Source organism: Lepisosteus oculatus, chromosome 3 (assembly GCF_040954835.1).
Source record: "Lepisosteus oculatus isolate fLepOcu1 chromosome 3, fLepOcu1.hap2, whole genome shotgun sequence".
Taxonomy (NCBI): Eukaryota; Metazoa; Chordata; class Actinopteri; order Semionotiformes; family Lepisosteidae; genus Lepisosteus; species Lepisosteus oculatus.
In genome coordinates, this window is record NC_090698.1 from 68,109,871 (window position 1) to 68,129,927 (window position 20,057).

The 20,057-nt window shown below is 35.2% G+C and overlaps 1 protein-coding gene and 1 long non-coding RNA gene across 3 annotated transcripts in view; one reads left to right on the plus strand and one right to left on the minus strand.

Annotated features, from left to right (window-relative positions):
• LOC107079402 (uncharacterized) overlaps positions 1-8,270 on the plus strand; it is a 29,510-nt gene extending 21,240 nt beyond the window's left edge. The window contains exon 3 of the long non-coding RNA XR_001480376.2: positions 7,920-8,270. This is a non-coding gene — a long non-coding RNA (uncharacterized lncRNA). The remainder of the gene's footprint in view (positions 1-7,919) is intronic.
• Positions 8,271-9,719: 1,449 nt separating this feature from the next.
• Positions 9,720-20,057, minus strand: part of dnai1.2 (dynein, axonemal, intermediate chain 1, paralog 2) — a 47,515-nt gene continuing 37,177 nt past the window's right edge. For both annotated transcript variants that reach the window (XM_015363333.2, XM_015363325.2), the window contains 2 exons: positions 17,149-17,334; positions 9,720-10,550 (listed from right to left, as the gene is read on the minus strand). In XM_015363333.2, coding sequence (XP_015218819.2) covers positions 10,446-10,550; positions 17,149-17,334 — 291 coding nt within the window. In that variant the 3' untranslated portion in view covers positions 9,720-10,445. The remainder of the gene's footprint in view (positions 10,551-17,148; positions 17,335-20,057) is intronic.

Sequence of the window (20,057 nt, forward strand, 5' to 3'; positions counted from 1 at the left end):
AGAAAAGGATCTGAAATGGAACACTGTTCATAAACAGAACACAGTCTGTGTGAATTTGCGCCAAACAACAGTCAAAGTCCTATTTGCCTCTTCAGGTTAAAGCAGGAGACAGTTTTACCCAGGTATATTGTGCACTTGTTAGATTTCTGTGCTGATACATACTGTACATCCCCCAGTTTGCAGACTATGGAAGAGAGAGGGGCAATAGCTCAGTAAAACAAAAAAAAAAGGTTCAACGTTCTGTACATGGTTGAGCTGGTGCTCAAGAAAGGAAAAGAGGGCTGGAATGCTTGACCAGTGTGGCAACTTAGTAGGAGTCATATAATGAGAACGGTTTGTGTACCCACATGACTGGACCTCCATCAGTTTGGCTTCTATCGATAGAAAACGTTTGATTTAGATTTGTGGGTATTTGGTCAGGGGAAGAAAAACAAAGTGACAAGCTTACAAATTAAATAATTAAGTAGCTAAAAAATCAAATGGAATTGTAATACAATAATGAAAGCCAGATATTGGAAAGTCTCTGCCATGTGTATCAAGGCTGACTGTGGAAGAGAAACCCTGGGAAGCAGTGTTATCAAAAGCATTCTTGTAAATGTGTAACCCTCTGTGAATTTTCTTCTCCATGAAAATGAAAGGATACACATTTTATCACTGTCCCCTAGGAAGCATAAGATTATGTGGCATTACAGTACATTTGCTTTAACAGATTAAGGAATCCCATGTGTTATTCTATTTGTTCTTTTTAGGTGTTATTCATTCAATATTGATTTGCCATTTTAACTAACAATATTATTTGTTAAAATAATGTTTTTAGTTTTGTCAGTTTTAATAGTATAAAAAATAATTTTAATTACTGTATGTTAAGTAATCATTGTATAGCAACCAGAGACAGACAGAAACAGCTATACATCTTTCCACTAGTACAGTATCTTCTATTTTTTAGTATTATTCTTACAGTACTATTGACCATTTATTATGAAAAAACTGTAGAGAGATATTTGTGACCCTCATCAGGAGAAGGGACCTAAAAATGGATGAAGGTATAAAGAATACTTCAGTGATAAAGACGCTTTGTCAGCTCAAAATAAAAGTTTTGTCATTCTTTTTCTGCAAAAATTGCTGAACTCTAACACACATTATTTACACTACTGAATTAAATCTACATGTTCTGTAAATTGTTCAGAAGCTAATGTAGATTATGATACCTTTCGTTTTCAAGTAATGCTTGAAGGTATTTTCAGCTAAGCCTTGTCTAAAAATTATGAATGTAATCCTGTTTAATTCATTTGCATACCCCCTGCTGACATATTACATATGCAAATACACACCACAGGCTACTTCTGTTATGTCAGTGTCCTTCATATCACAGCAGGTACTACATTTTCACTAACAGTAGGGCTGGTCTGGGCTGTGTGTCAGGTTCCATAGATGTGTCTCCTGGTTATTTAATAGGAGAGTGTCTTTAAATAGGTACAGAAACATTAGGTGGAGACAGAGTCATAGTAAAATCAAGCATGCAGTTGTCAATAACGTACAGCACATAAAGTGAGAGTGAGAGTGGACTTTGCTGTTTCTTTAGTGTCGGTTGTTAACATGCTGCAGTAAATGGAAGTTGGAAGAATATGGAACCTCTTGTGAAAGTCTGCACAGGTGAGTCCCATATACAGTAGCTATTTGAGATAGCAGCACACAATCCAGACATTTGTAATATTAAACTATTTTTATTAGTGCAGCTGTTATGTTCTGTAGTTGAAAAACTCTATCTTAGCAAATGGCTTAATCTCTGAGTGGGTTTAGCCAGTGCCATTCTGTCAGTCTACATTATTTTATGTCAACAGCCATATACAGCCATACTGTATACTGATCCAGCCATCTAGAACATGCATAGAAACTTCTGCGGTCAGCAAACTGTGGTATATTGCTCTCTGTTTTGGCATACTGAATTCGGCGCTTCACTGCCCAAAGAAGATTGGGCACACTTGTGTTGCGTGAGATAAAGAAAGAGTAATAATAAAATTGTTGCTTCATTAGATCTGTTTTTTTTTTAGTATAATAACCAAATTTCTTGAAAATCTAACATAGTTTATATATTATACTGTATAAACATATAAAATTCATGGCTTAGCTACCATTTTAAAATGTAACATGTAAGTTTTTGTTCTGAATTTCATGGTCTGGCAATAAACTAATTGAAACAACTGAAATATTGTCAACAGCATTGTTAATATTGCAATTTCCTTGAAGTACCGCACCAGCATGTGGTTTTCAGACAAATCTTTACAGTATTACTGCATTATTATTAGCTGCTGTATTATTAGCTACTGTATTATTAGTAATACAGTGTTACTGTATTATTATTAACCTACAGTATTAGTGCTTTACTGTCCTAATCATACTGTATGGATACTGTAGTAGCTACAATCAATTTTGTCAAATAGAATGATTACATTGTTGAGACAGGATGTTGTCATCATGTTGCCAACACAGCTCTAAATCAGATACTGTATGTAACAATAGTGTATAACGCTAATATTGTCACACTCCCCGGTTTATTAGAATTATCTTTTTTTTAATTACAGCACATACAGTATACAGAATTATTAGTAATTGTGTAGAATAGTAATAAGAAAAATGTTTTGATAAGACGCTCTGTTAAATTAGATGATTAACAGAATAATTTTTTTTCAGACAATAATTTCTATATCCCTAAAGCTACCAGTTACTCTGATATTACAGTACAGGTACAGGAGGAAGATCCCATGACCTCTGGGTATTTAAGACTTGTATGCCATCTCATGGGACACTATTTGGAAAAATCAGCTTGATACATTTTAATTTTATTCATAGGACATATCACTGACTCTCCGAGGTGTACTCAGTGTTCCCAGGGAGCTACGTTCTTCATATGGTCTGGGAAGGCTCAGATGTTTTCGTTTCAGAACACGGTACTGTGTTGCACCACTGTACATGCTGTTGAAGCAGAGTGTTCCCTGCCCCCCTTTGGTATTACTGTTGAATGACGATTCCTCTATTGGCTTAACACCACTACAGTAAAGTGTCTTGTTGGATTGCTGGCAGCCGCCTGGTGCCAGTGGGCCCTTGCCTTTATTGGCATTGCACAAATGGAGCTGTCTTGTGTAAAAGACATAAAAGCATAATTAGTCCCTCTTCCATCCTCTGAACTGGTTGCTGAACTGGTTTCATGGGATTCCTAGGGCTGGTCATTTGCGATAGAGTGGGGTTTGATGAAGGCTGTAAAGGGGTGTGTTCCCCGGGGAATTAATTATGGGGGAATTTATGCTGTTGCTTGATGTTAATTTGGGGCAGCACAAGACACTACAGCAAACCAGAATAGTGGCCTGAGGTAAACTGTGCTGATGGACGCAGGATAGGAACCATAGTGAATTATCACTTGCGTTAATGTTGGAGCCTCCAAAAGAGGAGTGTTCACAGAATATCTACCATGTTTATACAGTAGTTTGGAGACTGGGGAGGTGAAGGAGTTGAGGGAAGACACTGCAACAGTTTGACACCAACAGAGTGAGGGAAGAGGGGGAAACCCTCTACCATAGCAGCTAGAACTATGACATAGGATGGCAACCAATTGCACTATGCACATTGCACTTTATGTACCCTGTACCCAGTCAGAAATGTCTATGTCTACATTGTCTATAGCATTGTCTTGTCAGTGTCTTGTCTGTATTCGTACCGTAGACCTGGAGAACGATATCTCGCTCCTCTGTATGCTTGTATATGGCTGGATTGACAAATAAACTTGAACTTCAGCTCCCTACTCTTATGGAGAAATGCCTGGGGATCTGTGAGTCAGGACCTCGGCTTAATGTCTCACCAGAAAGATGGTCCTGATGAATGTGAAACAGGTAATGTCTTAGCAGTGCAATGAGTGTGACAGACATCTGTCTCTGACCAGACTGAAAGCCTGGGTACTAGAAAAGATTTTTACTAATTTGTTGGCAGCCAATGAGTATTCATACCTTAAGAGAGCAGAAGTGCCCAATTAGAATTTGTTGGGATGCACAATTCTACAGTACGTTAACACTCACAACTGCTATCATTATAATTACAGTACTGTAATAATACCAAATTATTATTATTATTTTTGACTTACAGTACTGCAGCGTTCTGCCCCCTGGTGATGAACTTTTGGAAATGTTCTTTTGCCTTCCCCATCCCCCCTCTACAATGGTAGAAGGTTAAACCTCTTCTTGTCTTTTACCACATGGGGGATAAGCAAATGCTAGGCTCTTTCTCTCTCTGGACCCCCCTCTGTGACTTGCAGGCACTCTCTAAAGGTAATAACCCCCCCTCTCCATGATCTCGCAATCCTGCTCTCCCACTTCTGCTTTCCCACACGCCGCTTCACTTTCGGTTGAAAAAAGGAGACAATTGCTAGATAGATAACAAAACTCCAAAAAAGGAGCCTTGCAAAAAACTTAACAAATCTTAATCTTCAGGGTTGGCTCGATTTTCTAACTAGAACGCTTTTCAGCCAAAAGAGTAACACTGCAGGCACACAGCAGAGGTTATTCCAATGTGTACATATGAGAAAAGATGCACACAACACAATGTGGAATAAGACTGAGACTTACTGTATGTGAAGTCTGATTTACAGTCAGGGAGTAACTATATATGTTGACGTGTCATTTTCTTTAGCTAGACACTGTGAGGAAGCAAAAACAATGGCAAACAAAATGTTAGGATATGTTGTTAAAAGCATATAATTTAAACTAAAGTTAAATGTTATGTTAAAATGCATTATGTATTAGTGAGACCCCATTTGGAATATTGTGTATAATTGCAGCTCTAAAATCAGTTCAGGGAAGAGCAATTAGATTACATTCTGTTGCTTTAAGGAATGTCTTGTATTCACAGTATACAGTACAGTATACAGTACAAGCACTGAACCTGAAGACGTAGGAGAGTAAGAGGGGACCTAATTATATTCAGAATCCTTAATGGAATTGACAAAGAAGCACCAATGGACTTTACTTTACTTGTAAATGTTTTTTTGAGTTGCCTTTGGCTATGCATCTGTAGACCAAGAGTTTCTTTACCTTATATTCAGGGAATGAAACGTACAGTGTGTTTCAACAGTTTCACACTCTAAGCTACCTTTTTAAATAAAATACTGTGTGTGTCAGTGCATGCAACTAATTTCTGCCATTCTTTTGGACAAATAAAAATAAGGAATGGCAGGGAACATAATAGATGTGAAAATATCAAGGCACATATTGTACACTGCATCCTGCTATGTAATGATGCAATTAGGTGTGTATGGAATCAATACCTTCATTAAATGATTACTTTGACATGCTATTCAAAGCATTTTTAAAGGTGAAAGACAATATTAAAACCACAGGAAGAGTTTGTAAACCAGCCAACTGCACAGGGCTAAGGGGTTTTCTTTTCTTTGTTTTGGTGATAGCTCTAACTGCAGCATCTCTAAGAGACCTGTAAACATGCTTTGGGTTAGAAGGAAAAAAATGATAAAACAGTGGAATTTCTTAGTCACCACATCTGACACATACAGAGCAGGCCTAAAAGGAGGATGTTTATGTGGTGCTATAGTCACCTACGTTATACCTTCAACCCTGAGGTCAAAATAGCTTACTGCGCAATAAATTACTGTTATTCCACAGTGATTTTTTTGTTGTTGCTTTTTACATACTTCAGGTTTCTCCTGAGCACTTCGATATTACCTTTCTATTTTTTCTGTTTCCAGTGGAACGCACAATGCTCAAGTGCATCGCAGAGTAGTAATGTGTAAATAATTCATCGCTTTTCCTCCTCACATGAGTGGTGTAATATGTTTAAAATTAGGATTAAAATCTAGGGCAAATCCCTGGTGACTGCCTGTCGTTGACTTTAAGCACTACAACATCCAGATTCCACGTGGACAGTGTCCTGTAGGAGTTGAAATGTTGTGTAGTCATGCGGCCCTTCTGCACTATCTACATTAAAAATACTTGCTGCTTAATAAAAGGAAAGCTTGAGCTATCGTCTTCGCAGCATATTTTTCCAAATGTATAGTAAAAATATATACAGAAAATCAAAGCTGATCATTTTGGGCGTTTTTTGCTTTACTATACACATAGAGGCAGACAGGGTGGGGTTGTCAGTATCGCATTCTAAATCTTTCCCCTATTGCATATTATGATGTGTTAAAAATGAACTGAATTATAATTTAGCACACTTGTGAGTATTATTGTTAATATTACTTTCTCTGCCAATACTGTATTTAAAGAATCGCTTTTCAAAGTTTAAAAAAGAAAACTTGTTGTACCCACATACTGTATGTTAATTACCTTCTACCTTGTTAAATTCAAGATATGTGGCATGAGGAGGCATGGAAATCATACATCTGTGGCCAACAATCTTTGTCCTTGAAAGATCATTCTGGGTTTATTACAGATTCACAGATAAGGGTGCTGCAAATGTTTCTGTTGGCTTTGCATGATGAAGGGCTTGCATTGCTCATTGTAAAACATGAAACCATTTTTATGTAGATTCAAAGAGCTTAATTTCCATTTACATCCAACAGAGAAGCAGAACATTACTTTTCTAAGCTGCATTTAAATCATACCTCTGTGGTAAACAAGTTTTGTCCTTGGAAAGGTCAATGAGAAAGAGATCATTCTGAGCTTAATGCAGAGTTACAGGTACCTGTGCTGGAAATGTCCCTGTGCACTTTACATTATCCCAGTCTGGTAAAAAATGAAATCCATATATTTTTTTATTAATATCCAGAAAACTTGGTTTCCATTTTCCGGTTTTGCAGCTCTGATCATTATTATTAGTCAGAACATTACTTTTTATCGCACTGAAAGGAAATAGAGGTTAGGGCTCTATACTTGTAACTAGAAGGTTCTGAGTTCTCATCCTAGGTGGAACTTGGCTGTTTATACACTTGAGCAAGGCAATGAATTCAAAATGCTCCCATAAAATGCCTTACCATGTACAAGGCTGTAAATGTTTTTTACTTATATTTGAAAAAAAAAATAAACAGATTTGTGCTTTATTATCTGTATTACAACTCATAATTAAGAAACTCAGCATCTGCCGATCTATGCTGGTAAATGTGTCTCTTTGACACAGTAGGAGTGGGTCAAAATTCGAACATCAAATGCAGTTCAAAAAAGTCTGAAGTGCTTACTGAGCAGATGGTGACTTGAAAACTACCGCTATGGCCAAATGCTTAGTACCACCCCATCGTTGTCTATATTTGTATGCTGTCATGCTTAATTATTTCTCTCTTTAAAAACTAATTTTACAATAAAATAAAACAATACAGTGATCATAAAAATATACAGTAGAATTACAGTGGATTGATTCTCCCTGTCTATATCCTTTTTTTTACAAAAATGACTGTGCAGTCCATATCATAGTGGATAATGCCTGCTTTGTTTTTAAACCACTTTCATTTCATTTTAAGCAACTTCAGTGTTGGTTTTTTTTTATTGGTACATCATTATTTAATAGGCTTGCTGTGCTACCATGTACCAATGGGTCTTTGATTCTATAATTGCTGTAGCTTTAACAACCTACTGGTGTAAGATAGTCTTGGTATCAAAAGGATTGTTTTCCAAGATATAGTCTGTGGAGAATACAAAACAAGCTTACATGGTTAAATGTCATAAATATTAGTCTTTATCACTCAATCCTTTTTCTTATTCCTTCCTATCAATAACAAGAATAGTTAAAATAGCAGAAATCTAATGGAAATCGTAAATATAAAATCATTCATATATTGAACTCTTGCTTGTGTTTATGATCCTTAAGATCTTTCTACAGTAGCATATAGTTATGTATAGATGCCTTAAATAATATAAACTAAGTTAACATTGTGTAAATTTCTTCTCTTAAAGCTATAATCCAATATGTTTTGCTTTTTTCAGGAAACAAAGAAGAACTGTCTTTTAAACAAAGGGGAAAAACATCTGGTCTAGTCTTTCTCTGAAACTTCATCCAGTGACAAAGAAGAACTGTTATTAAAACTAAGGGCAACCACATCTGGTACAGCCTTCTCTCTGAAGCTCCATCCAGTGAGTCATTATATTTGGTCACTCATCTGGGACAGAAGCCAAAACTGGTACTTTATTGTTCTCTGCCCGCACATCAGAGGGATTAACAAATGATGCTTTGAACTAAAGTGCAGAAGCCCACACTGGATATGTGCTGGCCCAACTGTTGTAACTCTTGATGCCACACAATAACGTTGATGATGGAATAAAAATCTTTAAAGCAAATCTTATTACCCTTGGTATCTCATAACACAAAATATATGGGAATTCAAAGTAAGGGAAAATTAGCTGAAGTTAATATAACAGAATACTTTATCTCCAGTAGACAGCATTCGTTATGAATACACATGGACTGAAAAGCTTTGAAGCTGAGTCTTTTTGATATCTGCTTGTTCCAACCTCTCTGTGTGCTGGCTTGGAATTTAGAGTGCCTCATCGTTACATATGCATTTTTAAAAGACTTGTGAGCACACATTCTTTAGGTCTGGAGTCTTCAGTCAGGGCCATCTTTCCTCATGGAATCTGGTCTGAACACAGGGCTCTCCACAGGCGCCATTGTGGCCATTGTATGCAACTCTCTGGTGGCCGTCTTGATCCTTATCCTTTTTGTGATCCTGTACAAAGCTTGTAAGGTACCCTCTAATCAGGAGAGAGTTCCTGTCTTGGCCACTGGGCAAGAACGGCAAAAGAATGAACAGAAATACCTATTGGCAGCTTAACAAAGCATCTTTAATATTCTGTAGGCATAACGTTAAAACAAAGTTTTCTGCTAAAGTGGCTTTTAATATACCAGGCAATAAAGCCTTTATTCCCAATTGCCTTATATCTGTTGGATTTATTATCCATTTATGCTTTCATCAAGAAATGCTGATCTCAAATAGATCATCTATTTACTTGAACCCAAAGTTCTTTACCAGTCATGAGGGGAATTAGAATATAACTGTGGCGGGAGAAATGGTGTTTAGGTATATTCTAGTGCATTTTAAATGCAAAACTGATGCGCCCATACTGTACTTTCTTGCTTGTAACTGGTCAAGAAGTGTATCTAGAGGCTTGGTTAGGCTCCATGAGTGTTAAACTGCAGCAAACACCAGAAATGGAAGAAAATGTCTTGGAACACAAAATGTATAGCGTTAAATGTTTAGGTTACAGTTCTAGAGCATGTCTGTAGTTTGTTTTCCATGACCAAAAATCTAAATGTATTATTTGTGAATGATTCTGTTGGTAGTAATTTTTATTTTTCAGTACAGTACCTTATCTTTAAATGTGGTGAGGAAAGCAACAAACAGATGCTCTAGCTCACTTTTGGAAGCTGTTACCGTCAATGCCAGTCAATGTTTCACTGTTGACAGAATGGATACTTATTTAGCTCCAGAGTAATGCCCGTTTGTATTAAAATATTCCAGAGGCTGCTACGTTAACAGCTGGTACTGGCTTGGGTAAGACATATGGGCACATGCTCTTCCACGAGACTGCAAAGCACTTTCCCAAATGCTTCCAAATCTTGCTATATCCCAAAATATATTTGAGCAGAAAAAAAAGAAGATTAAGCTTTTTTAATGCTACCAATAAGAGTCTTTTGACACATGATCCTTTTAAGTGTTAATATGATTATTTTAAATGTGTTTTGCCTTACATTTTCATAGATACTGTGATTTATTTTGTGCACAAAGCATAATACAAACTAAACTTTGGCACAAATGCCATAATACATGACTAGGTAACTACTTTCACTCTCTGTCTTTAATTTTTTTGCTATATACTGTAGGTATTTTTTTAAGAAGAAGGAATGAAGATAATTTCCTCAGAGGTCCATAATAATAATATTATTATTATTAATATTAATAATTTTTGCTGTTTTAAGAAGCTACTACTATATTATAAAATTAAGTACTCAAAACACAAACTGCTATTATGCTATCAAGAATATTGTGCAAACCTATTACTGATCAATAAGTAACTTCTGATGTAATGCTGTTGAAATACTTTTTTAGATTGATTTAAGACTCAATGTTATGACATTACTTCTACCATTAGAAAATACTAACAATCTAAAATTAAAACTATTACTAGTCTATTCAATAATGTTTTCCAAAACTTCATTTTAGTTTGCACCTTTTTTGCTAATTTATTAGAATAACCCATTGATTATAATGTATAGTTTTAAAACAAATTATATAATAGTGTGAAAGTGTTTAATGTATATTTAATTGTTTAACCCCATCAAATACATGTATTTTTCTGCTTTCTTTTTTTAAAATAATATTAAAAAAACAAGTTGTGCTGATAGCTTCTTTTGTGCATCCTTTACTTAGCATCTACTATTTTTTCTTATAAAATGCAGCTTGGGTTTTGGAGTGTCTGGGGGATTCATGTGTTCTCTTTGCCTTCCTCTGATCTTCAGTTTTTGCCAGAGTTGTCAGGCTCCCTCAGCAAACTCAGGAGTTTTTCCATCTTGGCAATTTCCACCTCTGGGCCCTTCGGCGCTTCCTGTCCTTTCTTCTCCTGAAACGACCGGCACGGAAGGTTACAACCGGAAAATTATAACTTGTGGCAACCTTCACTTAAGGTGTTTCAAGACACTTTAAATGAATAAATTAATATTAATAAATTACATATACATGAGAAGATCATAGTTTATTATATAATCCTTTTAAGAAATATTCTGTAGAATCATCTGAATGTTTCCAGTGTCATTTCTTAAATGTGACCCTCTTATATTGTGTTTGTCATTATTTTTTATTGCCATGCTGTTTGGTTTCATATGGAAAAATATACAGCTACTCATAGCAAACAGATATGGTGGTTAACCATGTACTGTGCTGAACCCACTAGAGTTGCACTGTGCATTTAAGTTTGTCCAATAAAGACCCATTTTTCACATTCCATGCTTAGAAAAAATATATAAAAGGGACTTTTTTTCTGGTATAATTAGCCTGCATAGTGAAAAGTAACTGAAAAAGATCATTATCAACATGGACTGGCGAAAGCAAAAAAAAAACAACAAATACCACTGGACATTATTTAATAGTTGTGACATCACTGCAGTAATCCACCATGTATCTTCAACAGCAGCATAATTTCACAGCAAAAACAAATTAAAAGTCAGATTATGCTCACATCATGAAAACTGACAATGGAATAAGATTGTATTAACACATTGATCACTGTGTTTCTGTATGTCCATGGGGAGTAAGTGTATTAAGATCATTTACTGTATGCTCACACCTTAACTCATAAAAGTAGATTATCTTCATTTTACCAAAACAAATAATCTAATACCAGAGATGTTAGAAAAATGATCTTGTTTTCAGATAAGAATAGAGAAAAAGTACACATTTAGAATCTTCCATTATAATTATACACAGTAATTGCAGTATATGGTGATGACTCTGGCTTTCAGCACTTTGATAAGAAAGAACACTTAAATGAAATTACACTCTTCACCTGTCCAGATTCTGAAGACCCACTCTGTTTCTGAGGACTACACCAATAAAATACTGTATATTGAATTACTGGTCAGCTGGTTTGCTTTGTGACTAGTTGATGTACAGGTGTTCATAAAAAAGCACACTGTTTTTAGTCAATGTTATTTACTTTGACTGTAGCACATGTAAATGTGAACAAATTAAATTACTACATACAGTAAGAAGCATGTTATGGCTATGCCTCAGGAAACGAAGAGTGGACAAAAGTATCTGTCCCTGGTCTATTTTGAAAGAATTTGAGCAGTCTAGTCAAGCAAGGACTATGCACCAAGGAAGCCAAGCGACAGGGTTGCAGGATAGAGTACGAGAAACAAAACTGTAGTAGAATTAGCAATACCTCACCAGATTGCATCATATTGTCACTTTCAGTATTCTATTAAGTGGTGAAGTTACCAAAAAACAGTTTTTACAAATAGAAAACTAATAATTAATGTACTATGTAATATGTATGAATTGTACTATGAATGAATAGTATTCTTTCAAAAGATTTGGATTGGATTTGAAGAGAAAAATCTTCCATATTATTTAGAAAGCATATGTGTAATAAAAAAATGCATGATTTCTTTTTTACCCAGGTGTACTCTAACTTTCTAAACAATATTTAAAAACGGGATTTTTACAATTTGGAAATCTGAAAATATGACTGTAAAGAAGGGGAGCAAAAATATTAAATTACGTGCACAATCAGGCCAGGGATTTTAAATAACGGAAGCACACCATAATGGAGAAAGAAAGGGCATATGTGATTGATTAGGTTAGAATTTAATATATTGTAAAATTTGCTGCAGAGAAAAAAATGGATATTTAATGTTTAATTTTTGTGATGTCCTGATTGTATTTATGGTTTAGATAATAAATATAATATAATGATAAAGGCTAGAGTTTTTAATTTATATGTTACAGTATGTAAGGCATAAAAGGGTGACTTTTTATGGCAAGGAGTTTATCAGATCCTTGCTGGGATAACTGTTTGAGTGAGGAGCGGGTGTTAGGTTAATGCAGGTAAGTTTTTTTGTAATACACCTCAGATGGAAAAATTGACATTTTAATAGAAATTCCTTTTTTTTTTTGCTTGGTTCTTCCTTGTGCTCTGAGACATTGGGCTACTTGGAGGCCACTCTACCCAAGTTAGAAGTATCAAAGCCAAACATTATGAAAAAACAAAAGCTGCTCTTCAACCTTAGAAATCCAAGTTCAAGAAATATCTATCATCAAAGAGTGTAACAGAAGCAGTTAAATATTAGAGGTATAGTCTTTAACCTCTATAAAAATGAAAGGTATGATTTCTCAAAATAAAAAACTGCATTTAAATTGATTTTCTTCAACAACAAAAAAAAAACAAGGCTGTCTGCAGAGTACAGTTCTAGAAGCTTCGGCAGCAATGTCTTATTCCCAGGAATTCACTGTACTTGAAATTTTATTCTGAAATACAACTGTATTTCAAGATCAAGGTAACATTCCTTAGCAGCTATTGTGCTCCTGAATCTGATAATACTGAAGCAGGATGACAGCTGCTGACTTTTATAACTAATATATATATATAGAATATTAATATTAGAATATTAAAGGAGCAACTTTCAATATACAGGGAGGCACTAAAAACACAACTGATGAATACAGGAACCAACAGCATTTGTTGCAACTGTAATACCTCTCTGTATGTTTATATCATTATAGTACCTATATACTGTACTGTATATACAGTAGCTTTATATACTGCATATATCATATTGACAATTATGGTCAATAAAACTACTAATGTTAGTAGAAACCTAATAAAAACTTTGTTCCCTTTCTGGAAAATATAATGTATAATAAGATTCCCTAAGATTTTAAGAAGGCAAAATAAGTGATGGTGTGAAAATTATTTCTTAGAATTAGAATAGTTTAACCCTTAAATATAATAAAACATGTATGAAAAACAGAATGATAATATCAGTCCGGGCTTCAATAGTACATTTTAAGGACATTTTACATTGACATTCAAGGTCAGACAGTAACAACTACAGTTATAATCCTCAGTTTTCAAAAATGAAAAAGAAAGCTCTAGGATATATTGAGGAGAGTATAGCCATTATTCAATCTGCTAGTTGTAGTGATGTTAAACTAAACTTATTTGAAGTTATTAAAAATAAAAAGTAATTATGTGGATTTTTATGAATATGGAGTGGGATATAGCTGCAAAAAACTTTAAAATAATCTGAAGGCACTTTAAAATAATTGTCCAATATTTCAGATTTGATATACAATAATCATTTTTGACATCCTACTGTATGTGTAACCTCCTGCAAAGCTGGGAAAATAGTAAGCAACTCAAGAGTTAAAAATAGTCTCATGTGGAATTGCCTCCAAGCTCTAGTTCTATCCTCACTGTGTTGAAAATACTCTACAATAAAACCTTGCCTTATCTGGCCCATCCATCAGGATGAGCTGGATTTGATTTTTCAGAAATTTAATTTTCATAGAATACACTTCAAATTAGATAACATGTATGATCAGGGGCACTGTATTTTTCCTTGGAGCAAGCCAGACAAAGTCTGAAAAATAAACAAGATGCTCTCTCTGAAAGTGAATTATACTTTATTTCACATTGTGATATGTATATACTGTATTGTTACAAATAGAGGTTAATAACCATAAATATATGGTTAGTATAAAGTTACCTCCTGTATTCTATTGCTCACACAGTACATCAAAAACTGAACTACACCTATTAGCAATATTAAATGTCCAAACTGGGGCCTTCCCAAATATACTTCTTGAGTTTGCCACCAGAAGGAAAGAAACTTGGCAATACTGTATCAGCTCTGTCATTTTTAAACCATGTCTGAGCTTGCAGGGCACTTAGGTGTCACTTCATATCAAACACATACACTTTTGTTTTGTGGGCAACATATTCAGCATTTTTTCCAACCATGAAGAACAGTTTAACTTTGCCCAAGGATTTTTTACACTGCAGATGAAGTGCACTGAAACAGGGAGGTACTGTAAATAACCTAGACGTACAGTAAGGATAATTTAAAGGATTCACGCATCAATTTTTGTATGCCCATTGGACTTTTCAATAAAAAAGAGTGCACATACTGCATTACAGTCTGTACAGTTACAGTCTACAATAAGAGTGAATTTCTCAAAAGCTACATAGGGGATAGGATTAGAAATATTGTCTTAATTGTATTCTTAATATTTATAAAATTCAATAAAAGTTAACGAGGAAATATTTGTAGAGCTACTTCTAAAACTTTTAAAATGGAGTTGTTTACTAATGGGCCTCTAACCTGTTATTTAAGGTACTGTATAATGTAGCAAGCACTGGCCAGCTGCTGAGACTGACCAGTACATGTATGGATATTGGGGTAATCTTGATAAAATGAGGTGAAACTGCACAAGCAATATATCTAACTTGGCAAAAAGGTACCTTCGTTCTTCATTGTCATTAATTAAACTGAAAGTCATAATGCAGATCTCAATGACAGAATATTTAATTTATTAATAATTCTAGTGGATTTTTCAGGTTCAGAATTCAATTATTTATCCATATATTTTTCTAACCACTATATGGTGTGCGCTTTAAGTAATCTGGCAAGCAGCAGGTGCAAAGTAGGATATACAGTACCCTGGATGCACATTGCAGGGTGCACACAAGATACAGAAACCAATTAACCCCCTGGAGGAAACCCACATGAACAGTGGGAGAATCTACCAACTCTATGCAGATAGCACCCTGGGTCTAGAATTGGACCCAGAGCCCCAGCGCCGTGAGGCAGAAATGCTAAGATAAGATAAGATCACTTTATTGGCCATTTAAAGTTTCTTGTATTAGGAATTTGTCTTTTTGCACACCCCAACTTGCTCTCCACAAGACACACAGACAGGGAGTGAAGTTTGGGGTCAGAGCGCAGGGTCAGCCATTTATATGGCACCCCTGGAGCAGTTGGGGTTAAGGGCCTTGCTCAGGATTCCTCTGCCGGCCGCGGGATACGAACCAGCAACCTTCCAGCCACAGGCGCAGACCCTTAGCCACAGAGCCACTGTACTGCCCTCTAAGCACTGCACCATTTTACCACCCTTCAGTTATTCAGTTACAGCTGCAGTAAATTAGTCAAATGTGTTGTGTATAGATAAACAACGCTCTCTTCTCTTGTTACAGAAATTTGTTTTTGAATAGGATGGAATTTCCCTACAGCTACATTTTTCAAACCAAGCATTAAATATAATAAATATAAATATATTAAAAAATATAAGATGAATAATGAGCATCACATAGAAAAGTTTCCATTCAATTTCAGTTTGACCCATCAAAACGAAAAGGAGAGATCAATAATTCAACACACATTCTGACACCCGAAGAAGGCTCCACAGCAGAAATGTTGTATTTCTTTTCTTCTCTTTTCAGCATAGAATAAATTTTTACTTGTTTTTTTGTATTCTACTCACATTATAATTATATAGCAAGATTGAAGATTAGTTTAAAACATATTCTTCCTGATAGTTGTATAAACAATACATTTACAAATATATTGGTAATGCATTATTTGAATCTTGCAGTATATTGTCTTCATAATTTCTTCATACCAGTTACACATGATTTTATAATCACATTTATTGCTTTATAGAGACATGTGCAAATGACATATAACAAGCATACAATGTAAAGTGAATGTCGCATGCATTGTACCAAGCACTGTAAAAGATGTTGAAACAAATGTCATGACCTGTTATGCGCACACTTTATTGTGTCATTTGTGCATGTCCCTATAAAATATTAATATGTGCTTATAATTTCTAGCATTTATGAAAGGACTATGAAGCTATTATGCAGCAACAGTCACATAAAGAGTTACCAAAATACAGTCTTCGACCAACCACTAGTACTGTAGGTGTTACTTTCCTAAACCTGCTACACCTTGTAAGATTGAGTGCTTGGGTGAAGCTCCACAAGCAGTTTTCATTTCTCCAAACAATTTCATCACCTTTGATCTATAGTTCCTACTGTAGGCAGCCAAGGTATCCATGGTACTAAGAAATATTAAAGCACAGTCTCACAATATAAATGCACAATATATTTTGTAATAGACTACAAAATATAGAAAAAGATTTAAAAGACAATGAATAATCAAAATGTGTCTTTAGTTTGATACTTTGCAATTTACTAAAAGAAAAATATATGTTTACATTACCGCTCAAATGTAGGAAACGTAGCTAGTGTACCTAAGGTATATTGACGCTATTCAACATTTTCAATATTTGACAGAGTCATACCAGTCATTTAAAATGTATTTGTTAAACACTGAAGTAGCAACCCTATGATAAAATACTTAGAAATATGAACAATCTGTTTAATTTAAATAATAGGATTACAATGAAATTATAGGACTGCAAATAAAAGTAAATATAAAATCAAACAAGTAAAATCTGTTGTTTTTCAACTTTGTTCCCACAGTACATCAATAATTCATGGATTTAATAATGGATTTTAATGTTTGAAAGCGCTATTAAAAACAGCTATTTCTTATGGCACTTTCTGGTATTTTGTTTACTTCAGAGTAAATGTGAAACTGAAGCCTGCCTAACCTCTGTTAATACTAAGGAAAGAACAGATTTCAGCCTCCTACCTTGGGTTTTTTCCGCAGGTTGGGTGAAAGCTTGAGACTGGTGACGTACCCCCGGTCATCCCCCACAATGATGATGGGATGGACCGGGTTAAACTCAATATGTGTCAGCTTGGTCTTCTTCTTGGCCACAACAGGTTGCTCACAGATGGCCTCATATTTATTAATGCTCAGGTCGAACACATGCACCTGGAACAAAAAACACAGCCTGTTCACCACAATTCTCCTGTGGTAAAAACAAGAAGGTAAAATAACATACTGAAAGCGACAAAAAAAAGGCACACAACAGGCAAATCGACACAAGGGGCTCAGAACACGCACACTGTCTAACCCATTTTACAATATTTTCATAGACTCAGTTAAAATAATTTGCTGTTAAACAGATATGCTGGCTATCTTGCAATGTACTTTCCCACTGGTTAAATTTGCTCTAAGCAGATAAAGAAGCATACCAGTCTACAATATTTTGTGAATTTAAATTCCTTTCCTCTATGGGTCTATTGAGTGGCTAGTGCATTGTAGGCCTTTTAATTTATCAGAATGTGTTTAAGTCTGCATCAGAAATATTAAAATTCTTAGTGGACTAGAAGATAAGAAAGGTTTGCAAACAAGAGGTGGTCATTAAGACCATCAAGCTGATCTGGATTTTTATTTCCAACAGATAGATTTCATGATCTCTTCCTCTGCTTCCTGAAAGAAGCAACCATATATTTTTTTATTTTTGTCTCTATCAACAAAGCTCGGCTGGATAGTTAGCTCTTTTTTGTCTCCTGTTTTCATTTTCCCATTCTCTTGTTTGAAATGCACATCAGATTAGTTTCCATTTATTTCTAATGGCTCATTTTTCCCTGTTGGTTCTGAAAAAATCCATAAGTTTGATTTTTGTTAATGCCTTTGTAGACTGTGAATATTTAAACAACATCAATTCTTTAGTTTGATGTGATACTCTGTATTCTGAAGTCCTTCATTTTCAATTTATTGAAAATGTCTTCTTTTGTTGACTTGCCTTAAATTTCAACTAATGTTCACCACTAGTAAATAGCGGACATGTGCTATATTTACTTCTCACTATGCTCTTGCATCTGTTACCGAACTTTCTCACCTCTGGTGGAAACCTAAGGAGCTCTATGCCATTGCAAGTGTTATATCAGCTACAGTATATGAAGTCCAATGACTATTTCCCACCCTCTTGTCTCATTTCCCTTTCAAATGTCAAAATCTCCCATGAACAAAACAAGCTCAAGCTTTCTAATAACAGAATTTATCACTGAGAAAGAAAATTAAAATCTTAGTCATCTTCGTTGGTGTCATTTATTGGTTCATATACTGTACTTAGAATACAGCACACACCATGTCTCAGGAATTAAATTTTGATGTCAGTATCCTGTTTGAAAGCAAATTCCTTGCCTCCATGCTCATTACGATTCCTGTACATCTCCTGTGTACAGCATGTACAGAGCCCACTAAGCATATTATTGTTGTTCCTCTACATGTTACCACAACTTTCTTTCAGTCTTATTACACACACTCCTAGGATGTTAGTTTTATGTATGTCTACCTCTCTCACTACTATCTTTCTTACACTGCTTATAGTACATATATTCCAAGTGGCAATCAAAGTATTTTTTGGCCATTTGAACTGCGAATACTGAGTGGATGACTTCCAAACGTCTTTCACTTTTTACCATCATAATTGCACCTGCAATTGATTTATGTTCATAGTTTCTGTAGCTCAAAAGGATTGTACAGTGATAAGAAAATCATCAACCAACCCTCATCCATGTAGGTTTGGCTCAGGACCACATCCTGCAGAGATCTACTATAATCTAGCCAACGCTAAAAAGCCTTAAGTACTTGATAGCATCAAGTGAATAGCATCAACCATGGATGCACGGGTTGTGGAGGGTTAAAACAGCCATGTGAAATTAAGGCTAGGGAACACTATACACACTGTATCAGTGGTTAGTGCCTCTGGTAATTTCTATCACTTACACAGTCATATTCCCTTTGAAAGCCTCTATTTATCACAGCAGTATGTTCTAAGCTCATACCATAACCATTAATTAAGTTGTTTGATTTCCTCCATTCATTTTCAACATTTTAAAAAGCAGTGATGCAACTGACTCCCAGGGTCTGGAAATTAAAATAATGGAAAACATCTGTCTCATGTAAGAGGGTCAATCAAAATTCCACAAAAGTTGCCTTTACTGTATGCTGTTTTAATCACCGCTTATTTTTCCCACAAAATGATTTGTACCACAATAACCACAACATGTTGACCAAGACTACAAAGTGCTATATATTCAAGTAGATAGAAAGTCAACACTTAATAACAGAAAAATGAACACTTAATGATGATAGTTGCCGAGAGCAATTTTCTGAGAATTGGGAATGAACAAACACTCTTGTACTGTACTTAGGGCTTTTGTTAAATGTCACATTAAAAGGACAGAGCACAGGAAGATCAAAGGTCATGTTGTTAAAAATGACACTCCAGCTGTTTCCAACACCAAACTAGCTGGATAGACCAAATGCCACCTCTCCACTTCTTATGATGGTGTATTTCTTTTTAAACCTTAAATATTCTGAAATAAGGCTATACAGACAAGATTTATACAATTTATGGACACAAAACTTAATCAGGTCTACAGAGATTTCACAGTAATGTACAAACTGTCCATGATCTCATGGGATACTAGTATCTAATTCACAGCCATATTGAACTAATCTACACATATCTTATGGCTTACTTCAATCTCCTTTACTTAGATTTACTGAAGCAATGCAACACTGTATGTTATGAAATTATTAAATAGGACCTAGTGAGCTCTATTTTTAAGATGACAATTCCAAAAATTAGTGTAATGCTTTTTAGCTGGTGCATTTTGAATAATTCAGCAGCTGTCAACTCT